At 39.7% G+C, this 27,854-nt stretch overlaps 4 protein-coding genes across 5 annotated transcripts in view; 3 read left to right on the top strand and 1 right to left on the bottom strand.

Moving 5' to 3' along the window:
• si:ch211-107m4.1 (heterogeneous nuclear ribonucleoprotein U-like protein 2) overlaps positions 1–275 on the top strand; it is a 5,169-nt gene extending 4,894 nt beyond the window's left edge. The window contains exon 11 of the mRNA XM_034883449.1: positions 122–275. Within this exon, the coding sequence (XP_034739340.1) occupies positions 122–196 (75 nt within the window). The 3' untranslated portion in view covers positions 197–275. The remainder of the gene's footprint in view (positions 1–121) is intronic.
• Positions 276–486: 211 nt separating this feature from the next.
• Positions 487–4,351, bottom strand: nudt22 (nudix (nucleoside diphosphate linked moiety X)-type motif 22). The gene is made up of 8 exons (XM_034883469.1): positions 4,050–4,351; positions 3,849–3,907; positions 3,190–3,312; positions 2,154–2,841; positions 1,957–2,076; positions 1,075–1,172; positions 898–991; positions 487–749 (listed from the first exon to the last, which is right to left on the bottom strand). Exons 3-8 carry the CDS (start codon positions 3,273–3,275, stop codon positions 630–632), a joined length of 1,206 nt encoding a protein of 401 aa, XP_034739360.1. The 5' UTR covers positions 3,276–3,312; positions 3,849–3,907; positions 4,050–4,351; the 3' UTR covers positions 487–629.
• Positions 4,352–5,616: 1,265 nt separating this feature from the next.
• Positions 5,617–9,400, top strand: dnajc4 (DnaJ (Hsp40) homolog, subfamily C, member 4). Of its 2 annotated transcripts, none has more exons than XM_034883488.1 (7): positions 5,617–5,688; positions 6,396–6,522; positions 6,656–6,746; positions 7,131–7,309; positions 7,935–8,102; positions 8,540–8,626; positions 8,758–9,400. In XM_034883488.1, exons 2-7 carry the CDS (start codon positions 6,431–6,433, stop codon positions 8,852–8,854), a joined length of 714 nt encoding a protein of 237 aa, XP_034739379.1. In that variant the 5' UTR covers positions 5,617–5,688; positions 6,396–6,430; the 3' UTR covers positions 8,855–9,400. The 2 variants fall into 2 exon arrangements, with proteins under 2 accessions (XP_034739379.1, XP_034739380.1); XM_034883489.1 differs by having other exon boundaries at positions 5,617–5,691; positions 6,398–6,522.
• Positions 9,401–10,181: 781 nt separating this feature from the next.
• On the top strand, positions 10,182–27,372 carry vegfba (vascular endothelial growth factor Ba). The gene is made up of 9 exons (XM_034883485.1): positions 10,182–10,192; positions 12,086–12,747; positions 16,842–16,893; positions 16,987–17,183; positions 17,288–17,361; positions 17,465–17,500; positions 20,701–20,784; positions 22,317–22,538; positions 23,787–27,372. Exons 2-9 carry the CDS (start codon positions 12,670–12,672, stop codon positions 23,806–23,808), a joined length of 765 nt encoding a protein of 254 aa, XP_034739376.1. The 5' UTR covers positions 10,182–10,192; positions 12,086–12,669; the 3' UTR covers positions 23,809–27,372.
• The last annotated feature ends 482 nt before the right edge of the window (positions 27,373–27,854 follow it).

Below are 27,854 nucleotides of genomic sequence, written 5' to 3'. Positions count from 1 at the left end.
TAAGAAAATATATTCTAGACAACTGCTTTTTACACCGCTGAAAGATGCTAAGTAACAACGGCCCCCTTAACTTCATTTCCTAATCAAATCTCATTATCCATTTATGTTTTTTACATTTCAGTGGAGTGTGCCTTATGTGGACCAAGGCTGCTACTACAGAGATGTTGGTTACAGCGGATATGAAGGGTACTGTTGAAGAAACCGGCAGCGAGAGGAAACGGATGCATTTGAGATCCGTTTATATGGACGATCATTCTACTGATGCCATTTAACAACAACAAAAAGAAGCTAACTACAGCAGCAAGTTATTTTAGACAGAGAACTAACTAGTACGGTATATGTTGTACTCGCTGCTTTGACCAATCAAAGATAACCAGCGTTGTAGTATTTATTAATTATTCCTGAGACAACCCAGTCGCTTTTGAGTATTTTTATTGAAATATTTTAAAAATGTCATGTTTTTACTCTACAGTGTACAAACTGTGAAAACATTTACTGTATTTTACACCAGTATCGGTAAGAGAATCAACTAGTAATACATCCCTGAATTTTAATGACAAGGTTTCTCGTTGTGAATGTACATTTGATCATCTGGATTCATTTTCTGATGCGATCAGCTGGACGTCATGTCATCTGCTCTGGTCTCCCTCGCCGTCAGGCTTCACGGTCTGATAAAGCAGCACGGCTCCTTTAGCTGAAGGACACAGCTCCGACCACAGAGGGCTGCTTCTGTCCAGCTGCAAAACCTCCTATTGTCCCATTTCAGGGACAACAAAAGGCAGTCGTTTGTATTTATACCTTGTTATATACCGTACTTTCCTTCTAATGCAACTGTCAAAACAAGAAAGCTCATTCTTGAGTTGGTATTCAGTTATACATTGGTAACTATGTACTCACCGTCTTGCTGAAGAAGACAATATCTGTGGACTCATGGGCCTCGGCTCCTCCTTTCCAGTACAATTTTCTTACTTCGTCAGCTGTCAACGAGCAACTGAGGACACACCGATTACATTACATTTTAATAAAGCGATTTGTGGCAAACTTTCATCATATCAAAACTGAAGGAATGAATACCTGACATAGAACTCAGCACTTGGTCTGCCGGCGCTGGTGTGATTCAGAGCGACGCCCATCAGGACCGGCTCTCCGAGGGAGCTCAGAGGAATATTCACCTGCAGAGGGCAGACAGGGAAGCAAGTGAGACAAACAGCATACAACACTTGTAGTTTGCAAAGAATTTCTTTAGTGAACAATATACATTTTCTCTATAAAGTCACGTTCAAATGATGATTGAGCTCTTCCAATGTATTAAAAAAAGCTAATGTAAATATTGTTAATGTTTACTTTGAATTTGTTTTAAAAACTGGTTTAATAATCAGTAAGGTAACATGTCAAACAGATTATCAATAAAGCCAATTTTTACCAGGAAAAACAAATACTTTCAGATTAATTTGAAAGACGTTATAATAATCTCTTATAGTCTACACGTAGAGTTTTTAAGTGCAGTCATCAGAGTTTGTCTTTTAGAAAGCCAGTAGTTATTATTGGTTGTCTTATTGCTCTTTTAACAATCATTTTTAACTTGTCTTATCTAAAGATTTTTGTGTTTATCACTGAAAGACATGTGCAAATTTGATGCGTTTTTTGGTCTCATGTGATAAGCTGAATATATTTTCTGAACTGTTGAGTGACTCAAAAGGCATCTGGGAACTTTTTCACTTTTTCTGACATTTTAATATGCTAAATGATTAACCAATTAATAAAAAAATGAAAAAAGTAATAAATTTCATCCATAGTTTAGAATGGGAGTGAAAAATATGTACTCTTATTTACCAACAAATCATAAAGCCAATATGGAAACGCAGCCTTTGGTTTTTACTCTATTAAGTCTTATTAGGTCATATAAATAAAATAAGTAACTAAACAACTTTATTAAATATTTCATTTTTTTCCCACCTCGTCTCTGATCTCAGCGCAGACAGACGAGAACAGCTCTGAGACGACGGGCCTCTGTGACATCATGTCCACACTGATCTGCTGCTCACACACTACCTGGCCCAGGCGCTCACACACCACCTGAGGAGGTGCATCCATGGTATAAACAACACATCGGGCACATTTGAATGATACTTCCTTCACTTTACTTACTACACCTTTGGCTCTGGGTGACCTCCGGGGATGTCCAGGAGCCCCCCTGCCTCTGCCACTCTCTGGCTCCTCCTGATCAACACGACCTGACCGTCGTCTGTACACAGGACTGCACCCACACCCAGAGGCTGAGCCAGCAGCGCCAGAGGATCACCAAACTCCAGCTCTCCATGCTGACGTAGCTCTGCCACTCTACTAGACCAGTTTGTTCCCAAGTAATCTTTGTAGCATGTAAGGCCTAGCCTAAGCGTGAGGAGGTGGCCGATCCCTTGATCTTCTCTGTTTCTGGAAGGATGTTCAGCTATAATGCTCTTAGACTCACTGTAATCAGAGGAAGCTTGTGACAATGCACAGACACTATCTACATCTTCTCTTTGATTCCCAGGTCTGTTTCTTTTGTCAAGATTGCTCTGAACAGCATCCTGCACAGAATCATTGACACACAAATTCTCCTCCATCCTTTGTCTGCTGTCCTGTAATTCCCCTTCTGGTTCCTCTGCAAGCTCTAAGAAGGGGATGAGGGGTGGGTGAGTGCAGGATTGGTGTTGAGGAGAAACAGAGCACGATGAGGCTAAGCAGAAAGAGTGCAGTCTGAATTTCATCCCGTTGAAAAGCCACGACTCTTTGGATGCTCGCTCTGCCCACACCTCCTCTATTTGACGCTCTAGAGCCGGATCAGTCTGCCTGTTGAATCTAAGAAGAGGGAGAGAAAGCATGATGGTTACTACAGTAACATTTTGCCCATACTCTATAAGGATACCAAATCCCATAAAAAGACCCTTATGCCATGACTGTGGCCCACTGGAGATGAAAATGTAATTCTACATCACTGTGTTAGGTAGAAATGCCTTAAAAGTATATTACTCTCAGAGGCCTGATTTCTTTTTATAAATATTTATGTTAATTTGCAAATGGGTTCCTTTTATAAGCCCTCTGTTTGTTTGTTTTTCCCCACCTATGTATTTTTATGTTTCTTATTTTTTCATTTTATTTAATATGCACTAATAAAGAAAAGAAAATAAAGAATTGAAATGTTCCTACCTTTCAGAAAGCTCCACTTGTACTTGAGACTCCAGCAGGCCCCTCCAGGCTGCACAGTGCAGCAGGACAGACACCTCGGAGTCCATCCAGTCTCACTGTGGATGATCACTCACACTGCTGCAGCTCTGTAGGTGCTTTTAACTGTTAATATTTCTGTTCATCTTATACAAACTTCAGAGTAAAGAAACAGAAGCTATAAACATGTTGCAAACAGCTGAATCTGAAACATTTAGATGCATTAAATAACTGTCCTGGTAAGAAAATGTGTTCCTTCTGGCCACTCCCTCTACTCCCAATAACAGAACACAGACACACACACACACACACACTCACAGATTAAAGTTGGGCAGCACAAATCATGTTGAACGTTGCGGTTTCATTAACAAGCCAACCAGTATTTTTCTGCACAGCGTCATCAAAAGTACGACATGTTAACCCATAGAGCAACGTCCGTGTATGGTTTACTGTTCATTTGACCCGATATGTAATCCAGCTAGTGAGTAATCAACTTAAAAGCTCGCAAAATGTGGTCTTCAACTGTCCAGTCCTTGAAAAAGAGACACAATTAGATGGAAATCATATTTTATCGTTTGCCAGCTAGTGTCCGGTTTCCCGCGGATTACACAGATGTGGCTATGCTAATTATATTCGTAAATCACTTATTAGCCTCGAGTGAGACACAACTTTAGAGAGGACCTACTTCCAGCTCATCCTGCAACTGAGCACAGACCTAAGAACCATGTATTAAGTACCAATCACAAGTTATCATGTAACTTGTCTTTTAGAAATCGAAAGTTACTAAATAGACTGGACAAAGTTATAATCTGTTACATTTGGGCACGCAGCTGTTTGGGTCTTACCTTCCTATGTGGAAGCGTATGCAGTGGCTCTGTATGAACGTAACGTTAGTATCTTCCTCTTTTTCAGACAGACGGCAGGATGTGTTCATGATCACCATCCAGTGACCAAGAGTCCGAACTACATGTCACGTCATCATCTATGTTCCTAAATATTTTTACTGACAACTGGGGGAAAAAATGTGCATATTTAAAAAAGAATGTACATGTTATAGTATTGAAGATTTCCTGCGACGATATATAAATATATTACACCTCTGTAGGTGAACACGGCAGCAACAGGGTTAAAATCCTGAGGAAGCAAACACGTGCAGGGGCGTGTTTGTGTTGTATAAAGACATAAAGCTAAAGCTGCTCATAAGCACCAACAACTTCCGGTCAGCATCAAAATAAGATTCACGGCAATGTGTTGCAAGTAAACAGTAGCCCACTACAAAGTAAATAAGACATGTTATTTTGCCAAATAAAGTGTCGTTATTGTCTATTAACAATATTTACATTTAATTATAATTTAGGTTAATTTTTGTCCAATTATATCGTTTTTTAAAAAATACATTATTTTTAAATAAGCAGGCCTACTTGACATAGTAGAACATGAATGGGGAGAGATAAATGACCCAAGGAGCGTACTAAAGTCATAGACTCATTAACAAAGTTAGAGGATGGCTGGAGCGCCCCCTCTCTGTGTCAAACATCTCAACAGATGGACATTTTTGTTAGTAGTTGAAAGCCCCCATTGTAGTCCTAGATGCCAAGTACAATTTGTAGCCTAAGAGTAGAGCAGTGTTGTTATGTTTTACGTTTTATGGACGTATGATGTTGAAACAAGGGGGCAGAAAATACAACTGAGGGGACAAATCCCCTTTTTCCCCCCTTGTGGCGCCGGGTGCGTCACAAGGGGTAGTAGTATTAGAAAAACGGCACTTTGTTTTGAAAGGTAAATGTTCAGTGTTCCGGCAGCTGACCGGACCCACAGAACTGTCCATGAGAACAGCAAGTTATGAAACGGTGTCCTGCTGGTATGCCACATTTCTTTGGTAAGTTCTGGCTTCTTACTTGTTGCCATTGTGTTGCATTGTTTAACATTTGTTCTGTGTCTTTTACACATCACTGCTAGCTAAATTCCAGATCATTATTATCAAGCTAACATTAGAACAAAATAACGTTAGCTGTCATGCTAGCGTTTGTTCTGCTGCACTGGTAGCACGACAAAGTGTCCCTACTGGAAACTCGTGTGCACTGTTTGCTCTTTATTAGATAGTGTATAATGATTAATGTGCAAACGGCAGCACTCTGTAGCTGGTATTGTGTTGCTAATTAAAATAACAGAAGAAAGAAGTTTAAAGCTAACGTTAACTTAGTTCAACACGCCCCCAAGAACAAAGCTGCACGGTGTCAACGTGAATGACAAGGTTGTTTTTTTTTTAAATAGTGAATGACAAGTTGTGTTTGAGGTTACAGAAGATAAAAAGAATGATCCTAGGACCCACTGCTAGTGTTGTTTGATCATGAAAGTGTCAAAGTTCTTAATTAAAGATACTTCACTCACCTTGTCCCCTGTTGTCCACAGCCAGTCAGACCACCTCTCAACAGATGAGGGGAAAGTTGCTGACGGCATCATTTTCAATGGGAACCCATTAAAAAGGTAAAGACAGGAGATCTGTCTCACAGCAACTCTATCCACGTTTTATACCAACAGTGTATCTTTCTATTTTTAAAATGTACATTTATTAATATGTTGTCAAGCTTTATGGTCCAAAGACATGGTCAACAACATCATATATATATTATTAATAATTATGTATTTACTTAGAAAAGAATTTTTCCGGATCTTTCAATGACTTTTTCTTATTTTCTTATTTCATATATTCAAAATATAGTTACCTTAAGGTAAAGGCCAGATAGCCCATACAGTTTATTTAATTAACAATTTAAATGCAGTTGGCCTTGGTTGTGGGAGTGGCCGCGGTTTCTGTGGTTTTGGTTTTGTTTTTAGCAACCACAATTGGTTTAAGCATATATCTTATATGGCAAAAAAAACTAAACATGTCAAGAAAATATGAAAATAATGAGCCATTTTTTAAATTCCAATGCCTCCAGTGTTGGTTTTGTCCCTAAGCGTTGCTTTGTGTAAATGTACACCAGAGGAATAAAACACCAGCTTATGTCCCTCCAACAGAAGTAGTTTTAAATGATTTGTTATCTTAAAGTACAAGATACATATATTAAAAATGGTTTGAGACCTGGGTCTGGAGTCTGCCAACTTAGTAGTTATTATGGTTTTAAAATATATTCCTGTTTCTCCTGTAGTGTATTATCGATAATGTTAACATTTGCCCTTTTTTGCACAGGTCCTCTCTGTGGAAACCTAGACTTTTTCTGTCATGCGTTTAGAGGCTCAGCTGCGTCTCTGTCAGAGTTGTGTTTGGTGCTGCAGGAGCGGGCTGCGCCTGTTCTCCCAGAACTATGCACACAGGTAGCGTGGCGTGTGTGTGTGTGAGAGAGTGTGTGTGAATCAGAATTACTGAAAACAACAACTTAGTGACCGTGTTTAGTGACTCTGCTTTGTATCTTGCTTGGTTTTAAGTCCTTTGTTTTCTGAAACACAGGAAAGCTGTGAACTACTACAATCTTCTGGGAGTCAACTCTGATGCCTCCTTGGAGGAAATAAAAAATGCTTTTTTTGACAAATCTAAGAAGGTACTGTCCAAATTTGATGACAACAAAATGTATGGCCACATGAGGGCAGCCTTTCACAGCGTAGTTTATACTTATTAATTGTTCCCACAGTTAGCTTCCTGTCTGTTTGTTTTCAGGTTGTGACTCCCACTGTAAATAAGGATGTGCTTGTGTATTTACCTTGTGGTTTGGGAATAATTGAGGGGTAAGACCCTTAAGAGAAATAAGCATGGTTGTAAGTGCAACTGCAAACCATACATTTGAATGCATGTGTTTAACAGAGAAACATGTTTGTGTGTCAATTCAAAAAATACATGTCCAGATTAGCAAATGTTGCACCACAATATATCTCTTGGTTTAATGGTTGGTTCAGACTTCATTAAAACTGACCAATTCATCATGCAGCTGCACCCAGACAGCGACCCGTCCAACCCAGCGCTGCACAGCCAGTTTGTGGAGCTGAACGAGGCCTACCGAGTGCTCAGCAAAGATTCGAGCAGGAAGGAGTACGACTTAAAAATCAGACATCCCAGGGATGGCCAGGCCTTCAGATATGCCTCCAGTCACACCAGCTACAGATCTAGGTGAAGATATACAAAATATGTCTGTTTGTGCTTGCTTATTAGTCCAAGGTTACCTGAACTTCCTCCTCAATCTTTAACACTGTTAATGTGGCCCTTTGGGAGAGTTTTTTTTTTTGGCTGTTCTTGTGAACAACTCTTAAGTGCTGCACCAACACTGAATGAAGAATTCATCTCTGTACTTTGCCAAAGAAGGAAAACTATTTTTGCAACTGCTGACTAGAAATTAAGATTTAAATTTCTAAATAATTCTTGATGGAGGTGTTGCATAATTTGATGTTTCAGGTTTTGTTTAACCTTGTGCGAGTCTAAAAGCAGTGCTTCTGATGTTTGAGGGAAAAGCATTAACCAGTCTTCAGCCAATATTGTTTTTTCTTGTTTTTGGCTAAATTGTTTTTTTAATCAGATTTGACTTGAGACGTAACATCTTAAATATCTTTTTTCTAGTTTTTGAGAAAGACAAATCTGTTAGTTTTACTGTCTTGATGGAAAATGTTCTACATAATAATCCCTCTGACCTGCCTCATTAATACTTTAATTAAGATTGTTTTTAACATTTGTACCATCTGTACCACCTCCTGGCTTTGATGTCACCAATCATGGTTATCTTCAACTACTTTACCATCAGTGCGGGTACCCAGGACAATTTTCGTTACTGGGAGCAGTTTCGTCAGTCTCAAGCTCGGGAGATGCCGGCAGAGGAGTGGCAGAGGAGGAGGAGGAGAAACTTCCGCCTGGTGGGCTACTGCTTCATCACCATGTTGCTCAGCATCGGCGCCCATGTAGTCTTCTTCAGGTACAAAAACGCCACGTGACGAAGAGAAAAGTTTGAAAAGGAAATTATCAAGCATTTAAAAGGTGAATGTTAGACAAGTAACAATAGAAATGATGCGACAACATCCATACTAGAACCTTGTATCAAACTTCCCACTGTGGTAGATCTATCTTATTTCCTGAGGTTTTTTTTGCTGCACATTTACATCCAGATGTTGTTTCTGGACATGTCTCTGTGCCATGTGTGTTGGCATAACCTCCTGGCATGTGGCCTTGTAGTTGTTTTCGCACACCGACTCTGCAGACACTTCTGTTTGTCGAGATTCCCTTCTTTGTGATCTGAAGAGGTGTCAAAACAGCTGTACAAACTCCCAAAGACAACTGAGCATGCAGAGTGCCTGCTGAGCGAGTTTTTCTGCAAACTGTGTGTTAACTCAAGTGTTTCTCCGACTCTTTCAGGAAACTGGAAGAAGTTCACCAAAACTTTATGGACGAAAAAGATCGAGTCATAACAGAAATTTACAATGAATCCAAAGAGCGGGCCAGGTCAGTGCACAATCTTTAAATTAAACTGTGTTTTTCCTCTGTTTGATGGCCCATTTGGGTACTAGCAGTGCATTTGAGTGTTGTAATCTGCTTGAATATGGAGTAAGGGTGTTTTCTGTGCTGTTTTTCAGGACCAACGGTTTTAAGAAACAGACTGAAATCCTGCGGCAAAAACATGCTGAGTTTCTGGAGAAATACAACATCCGCAAGGACGGAGAGGACAAGTAGGAGTTTCCAACTGTGCTCCGTGATAATGGAGTTTCAGCTGCCAGCAGGTGAAAGGCAGTGGACAGGGTGTGTTACCTGTTTTAGGATTTTTAAAGTTTTTATTTTTATTTAATTTAATTGAAACATGTTAATGTTTTTGTCCTCAGTTGAGTACTTGAAGACACACAGGACATTGGTGTGATGTGGGAATGTTTTTTATGGTCATATAAGTGTTTCTTAATGACTAAGCCAAGCTGCACTTCCGACTGCACCGGTCTGAAGCATTTATACCTACCATAGAATTATTTGATGTGATGTGACATAAGGATCTACCTACAGTATGTACACAAACCTTAATGAACACTGTTCAAACTGCCTCGTGTGAACTCACAGGAACATGCTATTTATTGTCCTCTGCCTCATTGCCGTGTTAGGGGGTGCACAGAAAACAGCAAATTAATGCCAGAGGACAGCAGATGAATTGATTAAGACAAGACAGACTAGCCAATATGTTTCTTGCTAAAAGAAAATTGTGTTGATTAAAATCATATCCTGGGGTGCACACAAGAGCACGCTCCGTAATGTTCTCTTAGGTTTGATGTAGTCTTGCATAGCCAGACCTATCTCCACAATACGTTTTAATGCTGTGCCAGCGCTGGAGAAATGTCTGCCTGAAACCATCATAATTAAGCTCTAAAGGGAAAAAACCCTTGTTTGTATTTCTTTAAACCAATCACAATCGTCCTGGGCAGCGCTAAGACCAGGACGTAGCGACGGTTCACTTTGCTAAACGGTGTCAGGAGGAGATTTGGGTCTGAAATAGGCAGGCTCACACACACAGTCTACATCCCGTGAGTCAGGCTCGGTTTGATGAGACTGTGAGACTGCGGCGGGATTGAGAGGCGGGGTGAAGTATGACACGTGCACGTCAAACGTTTCAGCAACAATGGTTTGTCGAGCAAAGTGGTCAAAAAAGGCTGCAATGTCTGTTGGCCGATCACAGTTATGAATTTTGGGACATCACTGTCAAACTCCTCGTTGTTCCTTCTGTTGACCGTGTGTTGCTGTTTGAAATGCAACGCATAATAAAGGGCCCTCCATTTGTTGGAAATGGAGTTGAAGAAGCAAATCAATACTATCACATGAAAAGAAGGACATGCTAACTTATTTAGTGTCAAACTATTGTATTAACAATGACACTGAACATGTTCACATTGAATACAAAGACTTTTGCTGGTTTCCTTTGATTTTAGAGATTGTTGTTTTTGACTGCCTTATCTATTCACTGTCAGTGGGAAATAATTAAAAGATCAACTTTTTCTCATCAATCATTACTTCCACTTTTTTGTTTTCTCTCTCGTTTAATTATGCTTTAGTCCTGGTTTTGTAATATAGAACAGACTACATTTCTATCTCTCTAATACATTTAAGCTCCATTTGGAAAAGACTTATCAAAGGTAAATGAATCCTTTTAACATCATCTTTCTACAGTGACATTAGTTTCCTTTTATTGGCAGAGTTAGCATGAGGCTTTGACCGACATCCAGCTGGACAGTGAGCAACCACACATGAGAGTCAGTACTGTTGTAATTTGATAATTATTGATCTGCCCTACGTGATAATTTTACAAGTTTATTTTCCATTATGTCAGTAAAAGTGAATTCGAAGAACTGCTCTTTTAAACCTCTAATCTCATATTTGGAGCTGCGGATGAGATTAACTCAAAACTGACTCTACAGATCAGCATGTTTATTTGCATATTTACATTCACATGAAAGCTCTATTTCATTTTGGTTATGAAACAATTCATAAGGACATCCTGGGTACACATTTGTTTGTTGGTGACCTCATGGAAAAGAGGTTTGGTTACTAGTTATTGTTTTTTTAAAGAACACTTGCACAAATAGAAACAAAATGCATTAAATCCCGGAACAACCATGTGAATGGTTTTTTTAAGAAGAGATGTTGCCTTTTTTCTAGTCTGACCTGAGACTTCAGCGGGAGATAACATATCCCTGCATAGCTTACAGACACCCTCACCCTCATGTAGCGTGTGAGTGCCCTATCATAACCCAAACACACCATAATGCCTGAGATCCTGGTGTCGGCATGCCTCCACACACACTACACAGGAAAACCAGCCATGAAGACAGTGACTATTCTCTTAAGTTTAATGAGCTGCAGAGGGAAGTGTCAGATCATCCTCTGAAATAATATCTGAAAAGTATAGATAGTCGTATGAAGTAGAATAATAAATCATTAATAGAAAAGTGACCCTCAGGCTTTTACTGATTTAAACCCTAATAATCCTAACCAGGGCCGCAGCCAGGATGTTAGAATCCCCAGACAACGAAACAAACTGTATTACCCAATATGAATGCCTGGACAAAGCCCTCTCCACACTGCCAGGGAAACAACTGTGCTGGTTGAACACTGAATCCTTTATTGTGTTGTTTGCCATATGGCTGCAACTAACAATTCTACAGTCTACAGTGTCAGAATGGAAAAGTCGCCACCACGGTTCTCAAGGTGACATCTTTGCTTTTTTCTGTTCAAAGCATCAGAACACAATCAGAGATACATTATACAACCAGTGAATATTCCCATTACATTTCAGCACTAGGAATAAGTTCATTTTTGGCACTTTTGAAAGAATAATTGATGAATGAATTACCAAAAGTTTCAGATTAATTTCCTGCGAATCGACTTGAATAAAACAACCAGAATAGCAGAAGTAACACCGAGGACATGATCTCTAAGTGTCTCAGTGGCAGCTATAGCCCCTGACCCGCCCACGCTGGGACCAGTAGAGACGCTGCACCTGTATGCAGTGCGCCTGTCCCGTTTGGAAAAAGTTGGCAGTGCAATGGTTACGCTGCGTGCGTCTCAAGGGCAAAGGAAATGAGGAAACCGATCACAACAACTAATGAAGACTCCTACCTCTCCAGACCTCTCTCTGTCGGCGGACTACCCTGCTGCTCCAGCTCTGTTCTAGCTGTGCTACCATGTCAGTGCAAAATGTTATTTTAGACATATTTATAAGAGGACTTAAAAACCGGGAAGATGCGCCTAAATGGGAAGCGTCACATTTTCAGTGGGAGCGACAGCGAGACACTGTGACCGAGCCCGGGAGCGGAATATGCGCCACTGTCCAGCTCTGCACGTTGGACTAAAGCGTCGGGGTTTTGCCGGATAAACGTCCTATAGCCTAGCTGGATGATGTGATTTCCCCCCCCCACCCCAGCCACACAGAGGATTTTATGATCGCACCACGTTTCAGCGGGATTCTGGACTATCCAGTCACGTCACCCTGGACCCCCACACCGGTTTCATGGGATTAGGACCAGACTGACCTGAACTAGCCTAAATATAGGGAGCCACCAATCAAAGTTTAAATAAGTCTTATTAAAAAAAATACATAACGATTAGTTATTAAATTAGTAGCCTACTTGAGAGTGGCAGATTTTCTGTCTGTGTTCAAATTAGTGGAGGGGTATTTTAGACCAAGCCTACTACAGTATCTGACTAATTGAATTAGGACATTAGAATTATTATAATTCAACAAAACAGCCTACAAACTATCATTGGAGTTCAAATTGAGAGCTGCTTTAGTTTAGTCGATAATTTATTCTCAATGCAACTATTATTCCTACACTGAGGATGCCACCCTGGGTGTCCTTTCAAGGAAGGGAGACTGGAGAATGAAAGCGAGATTTCTGCGTATTTAATCGGATATACAAGAGAAGGAAGGAGACGGCCGAATAAGCTCGTCTTTTTTTTCTTTTTCGGATTGGTCCGAAGAATATTTTTTGGCGTGCCCCTTGGACTTCTGCACAATGGGGATTATGCTTCAAGTTATTCTAGGAATGTTTCAATTCCTGTTGCTCACCAGAATACCGACGTCCCATGCCAAGGTAGGCCTATATATTTGGCCCTAAATGACTGCATGTCTGAGGAGGTCAGTCTGCCATTAGCTTGTGCAGTTCATTTCCATTTTATAGTACTTAATGAAATCCCTTTTGTATGGATTTGGTCTGGTGAAGAACATGTGGAACTTTTAGCTTTGTGGAAGTTATCCCCTAGGTCAATGACACCTGTCACTAAGCCACTAGCCTAATAGGTCTAAAGTTAATGTTCACGACAGCATATGATTTGTAAGTGACATTGTTGTATTGTGTCCTCATCATTTTCAGAATGAAGTGACACTTTTTAGTGAGGCGATCTTAAACAAAGAGGTTATTGCTAGGCTGTAATAATTAAATTACCAAAGCTTTAGATCAGTTAAGCCATTCAAAAGAACAACTTTTAGGTTGCCAGGTTATGGAAAATCCTCTAGCGTGGCACACACGTTGTCTTCTTAGCCACCCTAATGCATCAGAAAAGGAGGACACTTGGACAGGAATCCATTCCTATAAAGCAGGTTGTTCATGAATGGAAAAGTTATAATTAAAGGGATAGTTTGACATTTTTGAAATATTCTTATTTGCATGTAGAGAGTTTGATGAGAGGATACCACTCCAGTTAGCTTGACACAAGAAGTGGAAACGGGAAAAGCTAGTGTGCTCTGTCCAAAGGTAACAGTATATGCCTACAAGCACCTACTGAAGATCCCTAATCAACACATTTAATCTCATTTACATTTGCACAATTTTATTTTTGATATTTTTGATTGGGACCAGTCGCTGGAGTCGCCAATGACTGCTATGAGACTGTTGGGGCCAAGAAATAGTCCGTGACCTTTAAAATTGTGAATTGTCATTTTTACACTTATTTTTTTATTACGTATCAAAACAATAAGATGTATGTAAAACAGTGGTCTTAGTAAGGTACTAGGCAGATTTTAGGCACAGTTGGACGAAGCCAGGCTTGCTGTTTCCAGTTTTTGCGCTAAGCTAAGCTAACTGTTAGCAGGCTTCATGTTTAATGTAACTGAACAGAGTGGTGTCAATCTTCTCATCTAACTCTAGGTAAGAAAGTGAAAAAGTGTACTTCCCATCCCCGTTTCGGTGAGGGGTCTTCCTAAAGAACTAAAGAGCTAGCTAAAAAAAAACAAATGTGAACCTGGCAAACCAAACGTTCTTATTAATGGTTGATAACTGATCTATAATAATAATAATGGGTACTTTATTAATCTTGAAAGGGTAAATTACAATGTATAAAGTACCTGTAAATTCATTATTAAACAAGGCATGACAATTTCACTTTAGGAGTTTTTTTAACATTAATATGAATTCCCCCAGCCTGCCTTTGGTCCCCCAGTGGCCAGAAATGGTGAGAGATGTAAACCGAGCAGCCCTGGGTATCCTGCTCTGCCTTTGAGAAAATTACATTTTAACATTTTTATAGTGAATAATTACTTTAATTTTATTAAGTTGTTCGAATGTTTCACTTTTTACAGTGCAATAGGTTGCATGATTATTCCAAAATCAAAATAGCTGGAAATTCATTTTCTGCCAATTTATGATAGATAATTATTTATTTCATTTTTAACTCCTATAAACGACTACTTTCTAAAGGGCAACCCTATTAAACAGTGGGGCCAATAATTCTTGAAATGTTGAATTTGATTTGTCGTTGATAAGAAATGTTCCTAGGCCTTCTTTCCACACACAGCAGCAGGTATAAGTATTCTCTGCTCACACAGAGAATACTTCATGTGATGGTTCTTTTAATTTTGTCTGGGGACTTGTATCAGAAACACACAGTGCTCTGCAGCTGTGTGGAATCCAACCCTGACTTTGTGCTGCTGTTTAGTGATGCATCATCCTAGATGCTACATGACACAGAGAAGCATGACTATTCACCTGCACACATCCAAAAGTCTGGTTTCATGCTGTCTGCTTTTCTGACAGATTTGGAAAAGGGGTCATCCTTTTTTTCTCCTGCAGTGACGAAGCTCAGTGTGGGGGAGATGGTGTGTAGCTGTAGGACACACATACACCTGGTCCCTCTACACAGTGTACTCTGGCAGTGGCTGGGAGTTAGACATGTTAGACCAGAGTAAGACAGCAAAATCAGTGCAGTTGGTATTGGTCTGGCACTGTCTCTGTGTGTGTGTGTGTGTGTGTGTGTGTGTGTGTGTGTGTGTGTGTGTGTGTGTGTGTGTGTGTGCGTGCGTGCGTGCGTGCGTGCGTGCGTGTATGCGTGTGCGTGTGTGTGCGTGTGTGTGCGCGTGTGTGCGCGTGTGCGCGTGCCTGCTTGCCCAAAGGAGGTAATTTTATCCCAGTCTATTATACAGAAACAACACACTTCTCACATCCTACCAGTCACAAAACGGACTTAGTCACAGCTTAAGTCAGAATCAATGTGGGCCAAACGTGTGTGTCTGTGTGTCTGTGTGTCTGTGTGTCTAGAAGGGGGTGGAGCAGTCATAGGGGGGCAACTGGACAAAGTCTACATTCCCTTACAAGTGGCCTTGGTTTTCTATGGAGCTATACAATTTAGTTTCTCTGTCTGTGTTCTTTCATTGGCACAAGAAGTATTCAGATAATTTACTTTGGTAAATTTACCAAAACAACAATGTAAACAAATAAAAGTCCTTAATTCAATATCCTAAAATACAGTTGTATCATCAGCTAAATGCTCCTAAAGTGTCAAAAGTAGAAGTATTTGTTTTGCCTTAAAATGTCCCCTGTGACTGATGTGTACACATATACACTGTCTATAGTATATATATTACTAAATTGTTAATGCTGATTTATCTGTAAGCGCCATTTTACTGTCATAGCAGGTTGAGGTGGAGCTTGAGTTGAGTACTTTATACAAACTTAGGTTGTTAGGCGGTTTAGTGCAGTGGTTCCCAACCTGAGGGTTGGGCTTCTCCAAAGGGTCACAAGATAAATCTGAGGGGTCACAAGATGATTAATGGGAGAGGAGAGAAGAAACAAAATAAGTTGTGCTACAGAAATCTGTTTCCATTTGTATTTTTTCTCAAATCTTAGCTGTTTTTTGTGAAATTTGGGCCTCAAACTGTTGTTTAATGAAAAGTCTGAGAAGTGTAATCGCTCTTTGGTGGAACTGCTAACAACTCATAGATATCTGAAAAATGATATTATACAATATTTGCAGCTGAAATGTAGTGGAGTACAAGTTTAAAGTAGCAGAAAAATGCTCAAGTAAAGTATAAGTACCTTAAAATTGTACTTGGTGGTTATTTTCCCTTTCAAAGGTCACTATAGGGAGCTGTATGTGAGTGTTAACTGCATGTGGGCAACATGAAAGTAGTAAATATGGGATGGATATAACTATCAGTACAAATTATCTTTATAACAAAAGCTGCAGCAGGTGGTCTCCCTTCAGCTCATTTTATTAAACAATGATAGCTCGTCAACTCCCAGCTACACTCGGACTGTACCTGTTCATTGTTGAGGAATCCAGTAGCGGATACTCCCACTATCTGCAAGACTCCTGAAATGGTTTCAAATACCTTAATCAGATGATAGACAGAAGGGCAAAGGTAGCAGGTACAACTTGTTCAAAACTCCAGCATCTCCCTCCCTTATATTGTTGAAAATGTGGATGGATTTTGGTCTTGAATGTGGACATTTTCAGTTACATGCTCAAATGGACCAATGGACCCCACTGCAAATAATTCAAAATAGAGTTTTATGTTATGTTTTATTAAGTTGTTGAACAACTGTAGGGCGGCTCCTACCCTCCTACATGTGTATGTGTGTAATGTGTGTATCAAAGGTCAGAATTTTCACTTTCTTCCTGTCATTTACAATTATGCAGTATTGAGCCTGTCATAGTCAGATGCTAGGTGTGAACTACTGTGGTGTTCATTGACTTGACTTTTTATGACAATGAAAGACCTACCAAAGTACTAAGTTACCCACCTTTTGAATATGCTATATATGCAACATCTTTTTGCTGGACTGATATTGAACCACTTGTTATGACTCCGAAGTGCAATGTTGAATGCTATCTACAGGTCAACTTGACCAGGAAACCCTAAACCTATTGAAATGGTGCTTTTCACATGAGCTACTTTTATTTCTCCCTCCAGCTCGCTCACTGGAGACCGGCAGACTCCCCAAAATCCAGGGAAGGTCGAGAAGGTATTGGCCCTGTTTCTACAAAGAACCTTGCACTACTTGATGCAGCTGATTGAGAGAAATAAAATCATGTCTGTATTCATTTATCTTCACCAGTGCGACGGTGGTTGGAGGTTTATTCGCGGAGCGGCTGTGAACCTCGCGACACCCTGGTGGAGGTTTGGCGGGAGTTGCCGGGGGAGACACATCATCTCTTTGTCCCATCCTGTGTGTCGGTGAGGCGATGTGGTGGCTGCTGTGCTGACGAGGCCCTGGAGTGTGTTCCCTCGCTTACACACACACTCACAATGGAGGTATATACACACAGACACACTCTAAATCCCTCCCTGCTTCTGTGTAGACGATTAATGTTGGAAACAGTGAGATGATGTGTAAATATTTTCTTATCTGTGTGCAGCTGATGAGAACCTCCTTCATGAAACATGAGCTCATTGAGCTGCCATTTGTCGAGCACAGCCAGTGTGAGTGCAGGTAATAAAACACGCAGCCTGTGCTCAGAGAGGCATGGTATACCTGTTGTTGAGTGACCTCCTTGCACCTTTATGCTGACACTGTCTGTTTTAACTGTATGCAGATTAAAAGATCATTTCCAGCCAATACCTACAACAAGGTAACACACATTATTTTTCACTTCTTTACCCTTCCTCTTCCCTTCTTACCCTTATAATCTCTCCTTGTCTGTTTTATCGCGTGTGAGTGAACTGTTGTTGTGAAATGTCATTTTCCATCATCTCCAATGACTTTATGAAGCCATGTCCACTAATGATGCTCTTACAATTCTGCTGGTGATGTTATTAATGAGGAAGAATTAAGAGGAGTGTTATAGTCAAACTGTTCTGATGAAACCCAAGTAGCCATAAGTGACTTATTAGTGTTGAATAGAGGTTACTTGTTCTCATTTGCATTATCCGAGGACATAAAGCTTTTATCGATGTCAGACATCCTTACTGCAAAAGTCCAATATCTCAGATCAATGTCTCACCTCTTAAATGCAAGAAATAACCAAATTAAAATCTCCATTGTCACGTCAATACATGAACCATGGCAGCGTTCACTTTCCAGGTTTAATTAGACTTAAATATAATAAAGAATCAGCTAGTGGGACGCTGTTTACAATTAAGGCAAGGTTAATAAAACTTTTTTGTTGCGTTTCCAAATTGGTAAAGGTGAAATCCATCCAGGCACATTGTGGTTACAATGTATGGCTCTTGGAGAGCTGGCTCACATGGATACCTCACCATAATAACAATTAGACAAAACTAATTTGGTGTTACAAATTGTTGAATCTAATTGTTTCCATACTGGATCTCAAAGCAAGCAAGTACTTTCTGTATGTTTTTTTTAGAGCTTCAGATTTGTTGTCTGTAAGCTAACACATGATAGAAAACTATTGTGGTTCATTGGAAATCTCTGACTGTAGGTCAACATATAATAAAAGCAAATAAACCTTCCTTTTCCGGCGGTGGACACTGTACTGTCCGAATTGTTGAGGTTCAGCCGGGACTGACAGCTGTACACTGTGAAAGGAACATTTCTATTGGAGTCCTGATGCTTGTTTGTGTACTTCATACTGGCAGTTCCAACTATGCAATCATATGATTTCATCTTTAATGTTTATGTCCTCCTACTTCCTGTTAGGATGTGGACATAAATAAAGGATTCCAATGTACTGTATGTATGTGTACTGTACGTGTGTATACATTTTAGTTTTACCCTGTTCAGGTTTCATGTGTCTACGTGACGTTTTTGCTGAGTCTCTGTATGTCTTTGCATATGTGTACATTTTCTATGAGTTAGTATAAATGTGTGCAAAAGCTTTTGTGTGTGTAAGAATATTTGTTTATGTGTGTGTGCCCCTCGGTGAGTTAGCATCTGTGTGACTCTCTCCCAGCATCCCTTGGGATGGCCCGCATCCTGTTGTCACCATAGCGATGATTTTATCTCCCTTGCCATGTGCTCTCTCACAGACTGACGGAGCAGAGTCACGCATCCATGATAGTAAATTAGAGCTTCAAAGACAACAACAGAAGCAGCCCCCTCAGTTATTATTGCCAGAGCTAAGCTGGTTAACATGGCCCCCATAATATTATAAAGTTGAATATAGTTACAGCAGATAGGATTAAAAAGACAGGGATGTCACAAATCAAAAAAGTCAAAAACAAAACCTTTGAGCCGATGCGTTTTGTTGCTGAGGGCACTAGCATAGATTAAAGTACAACAGATTCTGCTCAATAAAGACTGGAGTAAGATAGGGATATGAACGGAGGTTCGTTAACCACAGGCAAGGGGGACGATGTGTCCAAAAATGCAAAGCTACAGTAATAGGTGTAATGTTTCCAGAACCTTTTCTCTGTGTTTTTGGGGAGTGTCTCCTGAGAGCCTCCTGGGCAGTGATCTGTAATCAGTATTCAGATGTTTGACTTTGAACAATACCAGTCTATACTACTCCAATACAAGTAAAAGTCCTTCTTTCAAAATTGTACTTAAGTAAAATCACAAGTAATATCAGCGTATCGACTTGCTTGTCATTGCAGCAGAATGGCCCCAGTCCAACTTATAATGTTATATATTATATATTATACCTCTGCATATTTTTGCTGGTGCATTAACATGTAAGCAGCATTTTAATGTTGTACTGTTATGCAGTTTGATATGATTTTGAAATATAATTTGCATTTTAAGCGCACAGGTTTTGAAAATCTTTTTCTACAGATTAACTTGTAACTCAAGCTGCCAAATAAAGTCCTTATTCCTTTTGAAATGTAGTGGAGTAGAAGTAGAGTAGCATAAAAAACTCAGAATTGTGCTTAAAGTTACAATCTCAAAGATCTTTGTTTCATTCTCTTTGGCGGCACATATGATGATGGCAGGCGTGTTTTTGGATCTCACTTTCACTTGTTATTGAAGTTACATTGTTTGTAGTCATCGCTCTTTTCTTTGTTTTTGTTTTTGTCCATAATATCCGTTTACTCGCAACACTAGCAAAGACTGGAAACATTAGTATGCACTTTGCACAAAAGGGAGTTGATGAGCAAGTTGATAGTGACTTAACTGTCTCAACTGAGCACTTGAGTCAGTGTAAACTATTCACCACTGATCCTACAAGTAAAATACCTATACTGGTTTTAAAAGCATTTATTTACCATTTATCAGTGGGTTTTCTTGTCAATTTGTCTCTTTGATACTTTCAGTTAGTTTAAATGAATGCAGCTATTATCAATAGGTATATCATATGGGACAAATAAGAAGAAATGACCAATGTTAATGTATGATGTGACAAATGATAACTAATGCAAAGCTGGATAAATTTGCATTACAGATACACAAATATCATCAATTATACAAGAGAATGTACAGTATCTGCAGTTCACTTGAAAGTCTCTGCTGTGAGCGTCCTGTTTATTGTAGTGTTCGAAAGCCTACATGTTTTTATTAGGGCAACACTAAAAATCTATGAGTTTTTTCACAATAACATTTGGAGCTGAAATATATGGAGGCTGGGTGTTGTACGACATTTTCCAATAACTTAGTGCAGACACTAAGTTAAGAAACCTGACTTTGGAACTAATACTATATATTAATACCATTTTCTAATATCTTCTCAAATGTTAAAAGCTTAACTTTTATTAAATAGAATATAAACTCAAATTGGCAAAAAATAATCATACATTTAATGTATTCACGTATTTGGTGCAGGACACCTAGGACAATTCTTTTTTTTTTAACCTAATTTTCAATTCCTAAGGTGTCAAAAAATATAACTCCTGACTAATTAATGTGTGTAACCTTTTGTTTGTCTGATATTCCCAGACCCTATCTGAAGCCAACAAGAACAGACAAGAAAAAGGAGAGAGGAAAGTCCAGACATAAGACAACAGGAGCCATCAGAGCTGCGTATGTTGAATATTCAGTACACACATTGATTATTTATTTTTATTTTTCAAATCTCAGTTAAAAGAAAGCCACCAACGGTTATCTGGTCTACATTATTACTAAAGACACACACCCACACACACACACACACACACACACACACACAGCCCTAGGACTCATGTCTGTCTAAGACTAGTAGGCTTTAGAAAAAACAACAACACAGTATATAACTATTCATTCATATTTAATTTTTACTGTGATCACTTATATCACATGTTAAATAATTCACGACTCTGGCTTTTAAGAAGGTAATTTAGAAACATTCCATGACAATAAAACATTTTGAAAATAATAATTCTGTTACACTGTGATTTTAGAGGAACAGCTGTGTTTGTGTGTGTGTGTGTGTGTGTGTGTGTGTGTGTGTGTGTCTTTATCTTTGTCTTTCTTTCTGCCACCATGTACACGAGTCCTATGATTCAGTTCTGAGCAGTGAAGGATAAAAAGTTATCTCTCTTTTGTCATCTGCTTCCCCTTCACTTTGCTTCATTTCTGGCCTCCAGGGGCCCGGAGGTGACCCGGTTGGGTGTGATGTCCTTTAGCACCCATCCATCACTCAGAACAGGCTTTATTCAGACTCTGGCAGGGGTGAAATCTGTGTAATTTGCTCCCAAATGCTACCTCTTCTGTCCATGCCAGCGACAGGCGTGGTCATCGAGGTCTGAACAAAGATGGCCCCTCTCTGCCTCATTAAGTAACTTCATTAAAACCGCCAGCATCCCAGGAAGACTGAGGCAGAACCAGCTTCAGTTAATGGACCAACTGACGCAGGCGACTTTCTCAGACTCAGAGAAAGTACAGAGTGTCTAAAGGGAGAAACTGAAAGCCTCATAGGCAGCTAAGTGACTATAACCATGGTAACGGATTGGTAACACAGATTGACAGAAAGAGAAGAAAGTTTGTTGGAAGCAAAGGAAACAGTCTACCACATTAGTCACACATCTCCAACACAGTGCAGTGTGTAGGTTTGTTTCAGTCTGGCACTGCACATTTAAACAAGCCTTGCATTTTATGTTTAGCCATGCTAGCAACGTGGTGTGGGATCAATAGAAAAGTAGTACAGTCTTTTAGACCCTGTATTGATCCCATACTGTGACAGTGTGTCTTTGTGTTGGTCCAAACTGAAACACTTCAACAACTGTTGGATAGATTGTCATGAATTCTTGTACAAAGATTGATGATCCCCTCAAGATGAAGCCTACAGACTTTAGGATCCACTGACTTTCCATGTCGTGCCACCATAAAGTGGACATTGTTTTTTGCAAATAAAATGTCTTAATAATTATTGGATGGATTGTCATGAAATGTGGTTCAGACATTCATGTCTCTGTTGTATGTTAACATTGTTATTGTAAGAATGTTAGCATTTTGACATTAGCATTTAGTTTCAAAGCATTATGTCTAAGTGCAGCCTCACAGCGCCGCTTAATCTGTACGTGAATATATTCTCTAGCTAACCACACTTTTTTTTCACCCTTCTTCCTTCCATTCAGGACACATGCTCCCCTACCTCTTCCTCCCCCATCCTCTCCTCCTCCTCCAACAGCTCCGCCCACCAGCCTGGCTCCTTCTCCATCACCATCTCCGAGGCCTAGTTGTCAACCCTGCAGAGGAAGAAAGTGGGCACTGAATGCAACGTCATGTCAGTGCCTTTGCACCATCAGAGCTGAGAGCTGCAGCCGGAAAGACCGGAGGCTCAACCCTCACCGCTGCAGGTCAGTCCACATGTAGGCTATATCCTTGACTTCTGTTATTGCTCCGTTACCACTGGAAAATCCACCAGATTTTTGATTTAGGCCGGCTATTCGTTGCCTTGGACTTCCCTTGTGTTGGCATTATGAACTCTGGTTGGTTTATGAGGGCTTTGGCTAACCTTTTCTCAGATCTCTGCAGGGTAAATCCAGACAGCTAGCTAGACTATCCGTCCAATCTGAGTTTACTGTTGCATGCCTTAAAGAACTTTTAAATATACACATTCCACCGCAACAAGTTCAACATGTTACTAAAACATAACCAGAGATGGAAAAAAATACTCCCGTACTTGAGTACTTCCCATACTCAAGTAGAAGTACAGATACTTGTGTTTCAAAAATATCCTGGTAGAATTAGAAATACTGATTTAACTTCTTTAACCACGTAAAAGTAACAAGCTGAAAAGTAAGAACAGGCTTGGAAATTTACTTAAACTTAAAGTAGCCCTGCGAATGACAACCATTTTTCATGCAAAGCTACCTGGACCACACGGAGCTCACACTGAGAAACTCAAGGTGACATGGAAAAAAGGCTCTTCATATGGCATTGCCTGTATTTCAAATGGATGTCTGCCAATGGGCCTAAAACATCACATATATGATTATTGTGAGAGACAGGGACTCCAGGTTAATTAGATTCTGACTGAGAAGCAAGATATGAATTCAGTTGTGATACTGTGAGAATTCACAGATCCAGTTTCTCTTTTTTAATATTCCCTTTAACATATAAAGGAATCTACACGTATGTAGAGCTGCATCAGGGTGTTTCTTGTTCAAATTGAAGCTGTATGTTCTCCGGATCATCCCAACTCACAATCCATTTTCTATTCCATTTAACGATTTTAAAATATGTAATTACAGATTCTTAGAAAGAAAATCAGATGCTTGAGGTTTTGCTGCAGTGATGAGCTTTGTTGGGAGCAGCTGTAACTCAAATGGTAGAGTTGTAAGATTGGCGCTTTGATTCCATGTGTTAAAGTGTCCTTGAACAAGACCCAGAACCCAAAATTGCTCCCAAAGTGGATATATTTGATGGAAATAAATTAAGATGTTTTGGACAATGACGTCAAGGAAAAATGCATGCTAACTTTATCACTAGACTCACACTATGCACAACTGGAGAGTCCACCACACGTGTGAGAATCAGCCCTGTGTCTGTAGAAAACAGTTTTCTTGCTTAAAACTTCCTCTCTTTATTGTTTATTGTTCCAGGTGTGAAGCCATGAGGACTTGATGTGTCCACTGACTGATTTTTCACCTCCTTCTTTCCATCAACCCTTGTTGATTCATCACCCACTCTCAGTGCCATGTAGCCTACAGACGCTTGGACATCCAATAACCTCAGACTGAAGGAAATATTTACAGAAGCACCCACAACCTGTAGAAGCGCTCATAGTTAAGCAACACGTGCAGCGTACCAGCCTAAATATCAATCTACATGTGTTTGTGTGTGTGTGCAATCGAACATGTTACCATTGCTTCTGCTTCTGCAACAAAGTGTCTGTCAGTCCAAATTTGCATGCCTGTACAGACATGTAGTCACAAAACACACCCCATGAGCGGAGGGATGACAGGCACCTTAATGGCAACTTTGAGAGACATGGTTTTTAGACTATTTGTTCTTGGTGGACACAATTACACAAACAACTGCTCTGCTGTGTTTTGGTGGTTCTTTAGGTCTGCAGATGAACTTATACAAATACAAGAGAGCAGTGGAAACCCATACTATTTAAGAACAATGGATATAAAGTGGATCAGTCTTACACAGGGGTTCTTCGTGTCAATGCTTCAATGGCAGTTGCAATTTGTTGTTTGAAGACAAACTGCACATGGAGATGGATTCCAAGGTAAAGTCAAGGCCAATTTTTGTGCGGAGGATTTGGAAAAACAGCTGCAACAGATTATAGATGGACACATCCACACTCAGACACACCACAAGAACATAGGATAAGGACATGAACTGGCACCCCAGTGTGCGTGAACCTATAGTTGAGCTGAATGCTGGGATGGAGAGTATATGTGTGGTCTCCCCACTGAAAAGACCCAGATGGGATATCCCTGCAGCCATCTCTTTCATTCAAATCGTATGACCATGGGCTGGCTCTCCAAGTCGCTTTCCGGCATTTGTTTAATTTGGGCCTTTTGTCTCCATCTTCCCCCGGCTCCTCGATTGAAAGCAGCCGCTTTTCCTCTCTTTGCCTCTCTTTTAGGCAGTGAGGAGAATGACAATAATGAGGCCTGGCGGCTGTCCACTGCTTCACACATTCACACTTATAATACCAGGGACAGAGACAACACTGCAAATGCAGAAAAACACAGTCTCGCTCACTCTGTGCTACAGCAGGCACACACACATTCATATTTACACACACATGCAATGTGAATGCAGGTAGCCATAAGCATTTGTTTGTGCCACACAAAGTGTGCAAATATACTGTATGTCAGTTATTGCAATTTACTGCAAAGTCTTCATTTAATGATGTATTACATGCCTCTGTTTTATATTTTATTATAATTCTGTCAAGTTGATTGAAAGATATTCTATATTGCTGAATGTGGGTCTTTGTTTTGTTTGTTCATCTTTAATCCGTCTGCATAAAGAGTCAAGCTGGGTGGCCGGCTATGTATACACACAGCCTCTAAACCAATACCCAAATGTATTGAATTTAAACAGACACGGCTAACTCGGGCCACAAATGGGAGACAATATAATTGTGTGTTATTCAAACAATCAGTGGGGGCAGTGTTTTCCGCAGCACACAGAAACCAAGCAAATAGCCATTCCCAGTGCAGTGAAGGAAAAATTTGCTGTGTTTGTTGCATGTTAAAGCCGGTTTAGAGTATTATTCATTTGGAACATAACTTGTTTATATTCTGACTGAATCGCACGGTTTGACTCCATGTTAGTTCATGACTGCATGGATGCTGGGTAGGAACAGGGATTTGAACTGTGATTCAGTTTCAGACAGTACAAAGTCTTGAGCAGCTTGTCAATCAGAGTGACAGGCTGAAGCCAGAGCTCAGAGGACCCATTATGACGGGTCATGGAGTTTAAACCCATTTTGACACTCATTCAGACCATTTGTTTTGTGCTAAATTTTACTAAGAACATTACCAGCGACGTTGTATCTCCATGACAAACAGTAGCTTTGAAACTCTGTAATTCATGTCCGTATTCTTCCCCAAGATTCATATGATCCCGCTGATTGAAACTGTCCCAAGTATGAATTATTGGTATGTCAGCCTTGAGCTAAAGAACTTTGTTTCAGGGGCTGATGTGATAAGCTATGTATTTATACTCTCTTTAGATGAGATTTTTTTTTTCCTTGCTTAAGTCCATTGTTCAGTGTTTGTTATAGCTGTCAATCAATGCTTCAATCACTACCTCTATATCACAACATATTAATGACCAAGTATTATTGTTGCTTTCTCTGTGTTAAGACTTCTTTTAAGATAATAATGTTTTTATTTACAATTAGCAATAAGCATAGTCTCCAGTGTAGAGATGTGGAACTGCAGCAGATCTGTAGTGATTATCACTGGTTTTGAGGAACCTATAGGAGTTGTCTGTGTGTGTTTTATTAACGTGAAGGGAAGCGTTCTTTTAATATGAGGAGAACTGAACTGGTCCTCGGAGTACAGATCAGACACTGTTTGATAATGTGGAACAGGAGATGATTTTCACATCGTGTTTGTAGCCTAAAACTACTGGTTATCTTGACTTTTAGAAGACTCGTTTGAAATTCACTTATTCACTTTCTTGCTGAGAGTTAGATGAGACAATTAATACCACTCTACTGTCTGTACAGGAAATATGAAGCTAGAGCCAGCAGTCATTTTGCTTTGCTTAGCATAAAGACTCAAAAAAAAAATTCTAGCGTTCATTTCTTGATAATGTTGCATTTTGTGAACAAATGTTTTGGGTAACCTGAACCTCATTATAGTTTGCACTTGTGCTTGAGATTGCAAAGCAAATACTGTACTTTAGCCCATTGCAGGGAAAAAGAAGAAAAAATTGAAGAAGTAAAAAGCTCCATTCAAGCAGACACGTACAACATATCGAAGCCATTCCACCTAAAAGAGTTGTGGAGTTGAGATCATTTGTTAAGGGCCTTAAAGGCTTCAGTGTTTTCCTCTTATGACCAAATGGTCTTATTTCAAAGTGCAAATTCAAAACAATAAAAGCAACAACAGCGAATCCATTCAGGAAGCATTAGTATCTGCTGTAGCATCCCATTATTTGAACACCACAGCTCTTTAAGTTATACAGCTTGGGCGTATTAATATCCTACTCAAATGTCCTGATTCTGTGTCACTATCAAACATCAGTGTGCTTTATATCTGCACAGTCTATATTGCACTGTAAAGGTAGCCCTGTTCTAGCTTCCAGCGTCTTAGCCGATAGAGTCCCCTTACTAAACTATGTAACATTTCATAATCTCTAAAATGCCATGACCTTGTGTATGACGTAGAGCATACTTTAGAGATGTATTTTGTATTTGTATTTGTTTTAGCTATACTTTGTAATGAATCTCTTCTCTGTAAATACATTGTACTACTGTAGCCTATGTATAAAGAAAACACTCTTTTTTTGCTGCTACACCATTTGTGCCCTATTATGATGTCTTTGTAGAAAACAATGCAGTTTGATGTTGTATTAGTATATAAATGCCAATTAATCGATTCAATGTCCACATAAAAGTGTATACTGCATCGTCAAATGTATTGAAAATGATACCAGGATACAACCATGATGTTACAGATGTTATTAAAGGAAATGTCTTATTTTTCATATAAACCTCTCGTTTTCCTCCTGTCAGTGTTTATCCACTCTAACGTCCCTCTGCTTTGACCTCATACCCCCATCTCTTTTTTTTTTCACTCATTTGACGGTAATGAAAGATAAACAGACACTTTTGATTACAGCAACACCCTGGGTACAGAGAAAGTGTGTGTGTATGTGACGTGATGTGGTGTGGTGTTATGAGACATAATATTGTTCCCTCTCCTCCTCTCGTTTGTACTGCTGAGTCAGAAGCTGGTCGAATACAAAGTTGTGCAGCCTCAAACGTATGGAGGAAAATAACTGTTAATTTACTCTTAGTAGAGTGATCAAGCACTTGCAATTCCTTATACTCCACTACATATCAGAGGCAAATATTTTATTTCCACTACCGGTCAAAAGTTTGGGGTCACTTACAAATTTCCACACCACTCCGTCATAGACAGACTACCAGCTAATTTGAGTGGGTGGCTGATCTTTAATGCAATATCTACATT

Source organism: Etheostoma cragini, chromosome 10 (assembly GCF_013103735.1).
Source record: "Etheostoma cragini isolate CJK2018 chromosome 10, CSU_Ecrag_1.0, whole genome shotgun sequence".
Lineage (NCBI taxonomy): Eukaryota > Metazoa > Chordata > Actinopteri > Perciformes > Percidae > Etheostoma > Etheostoma cragini.
This window is presented reverse-complemented; position numbering and strand designations above follow the sequence as displayed.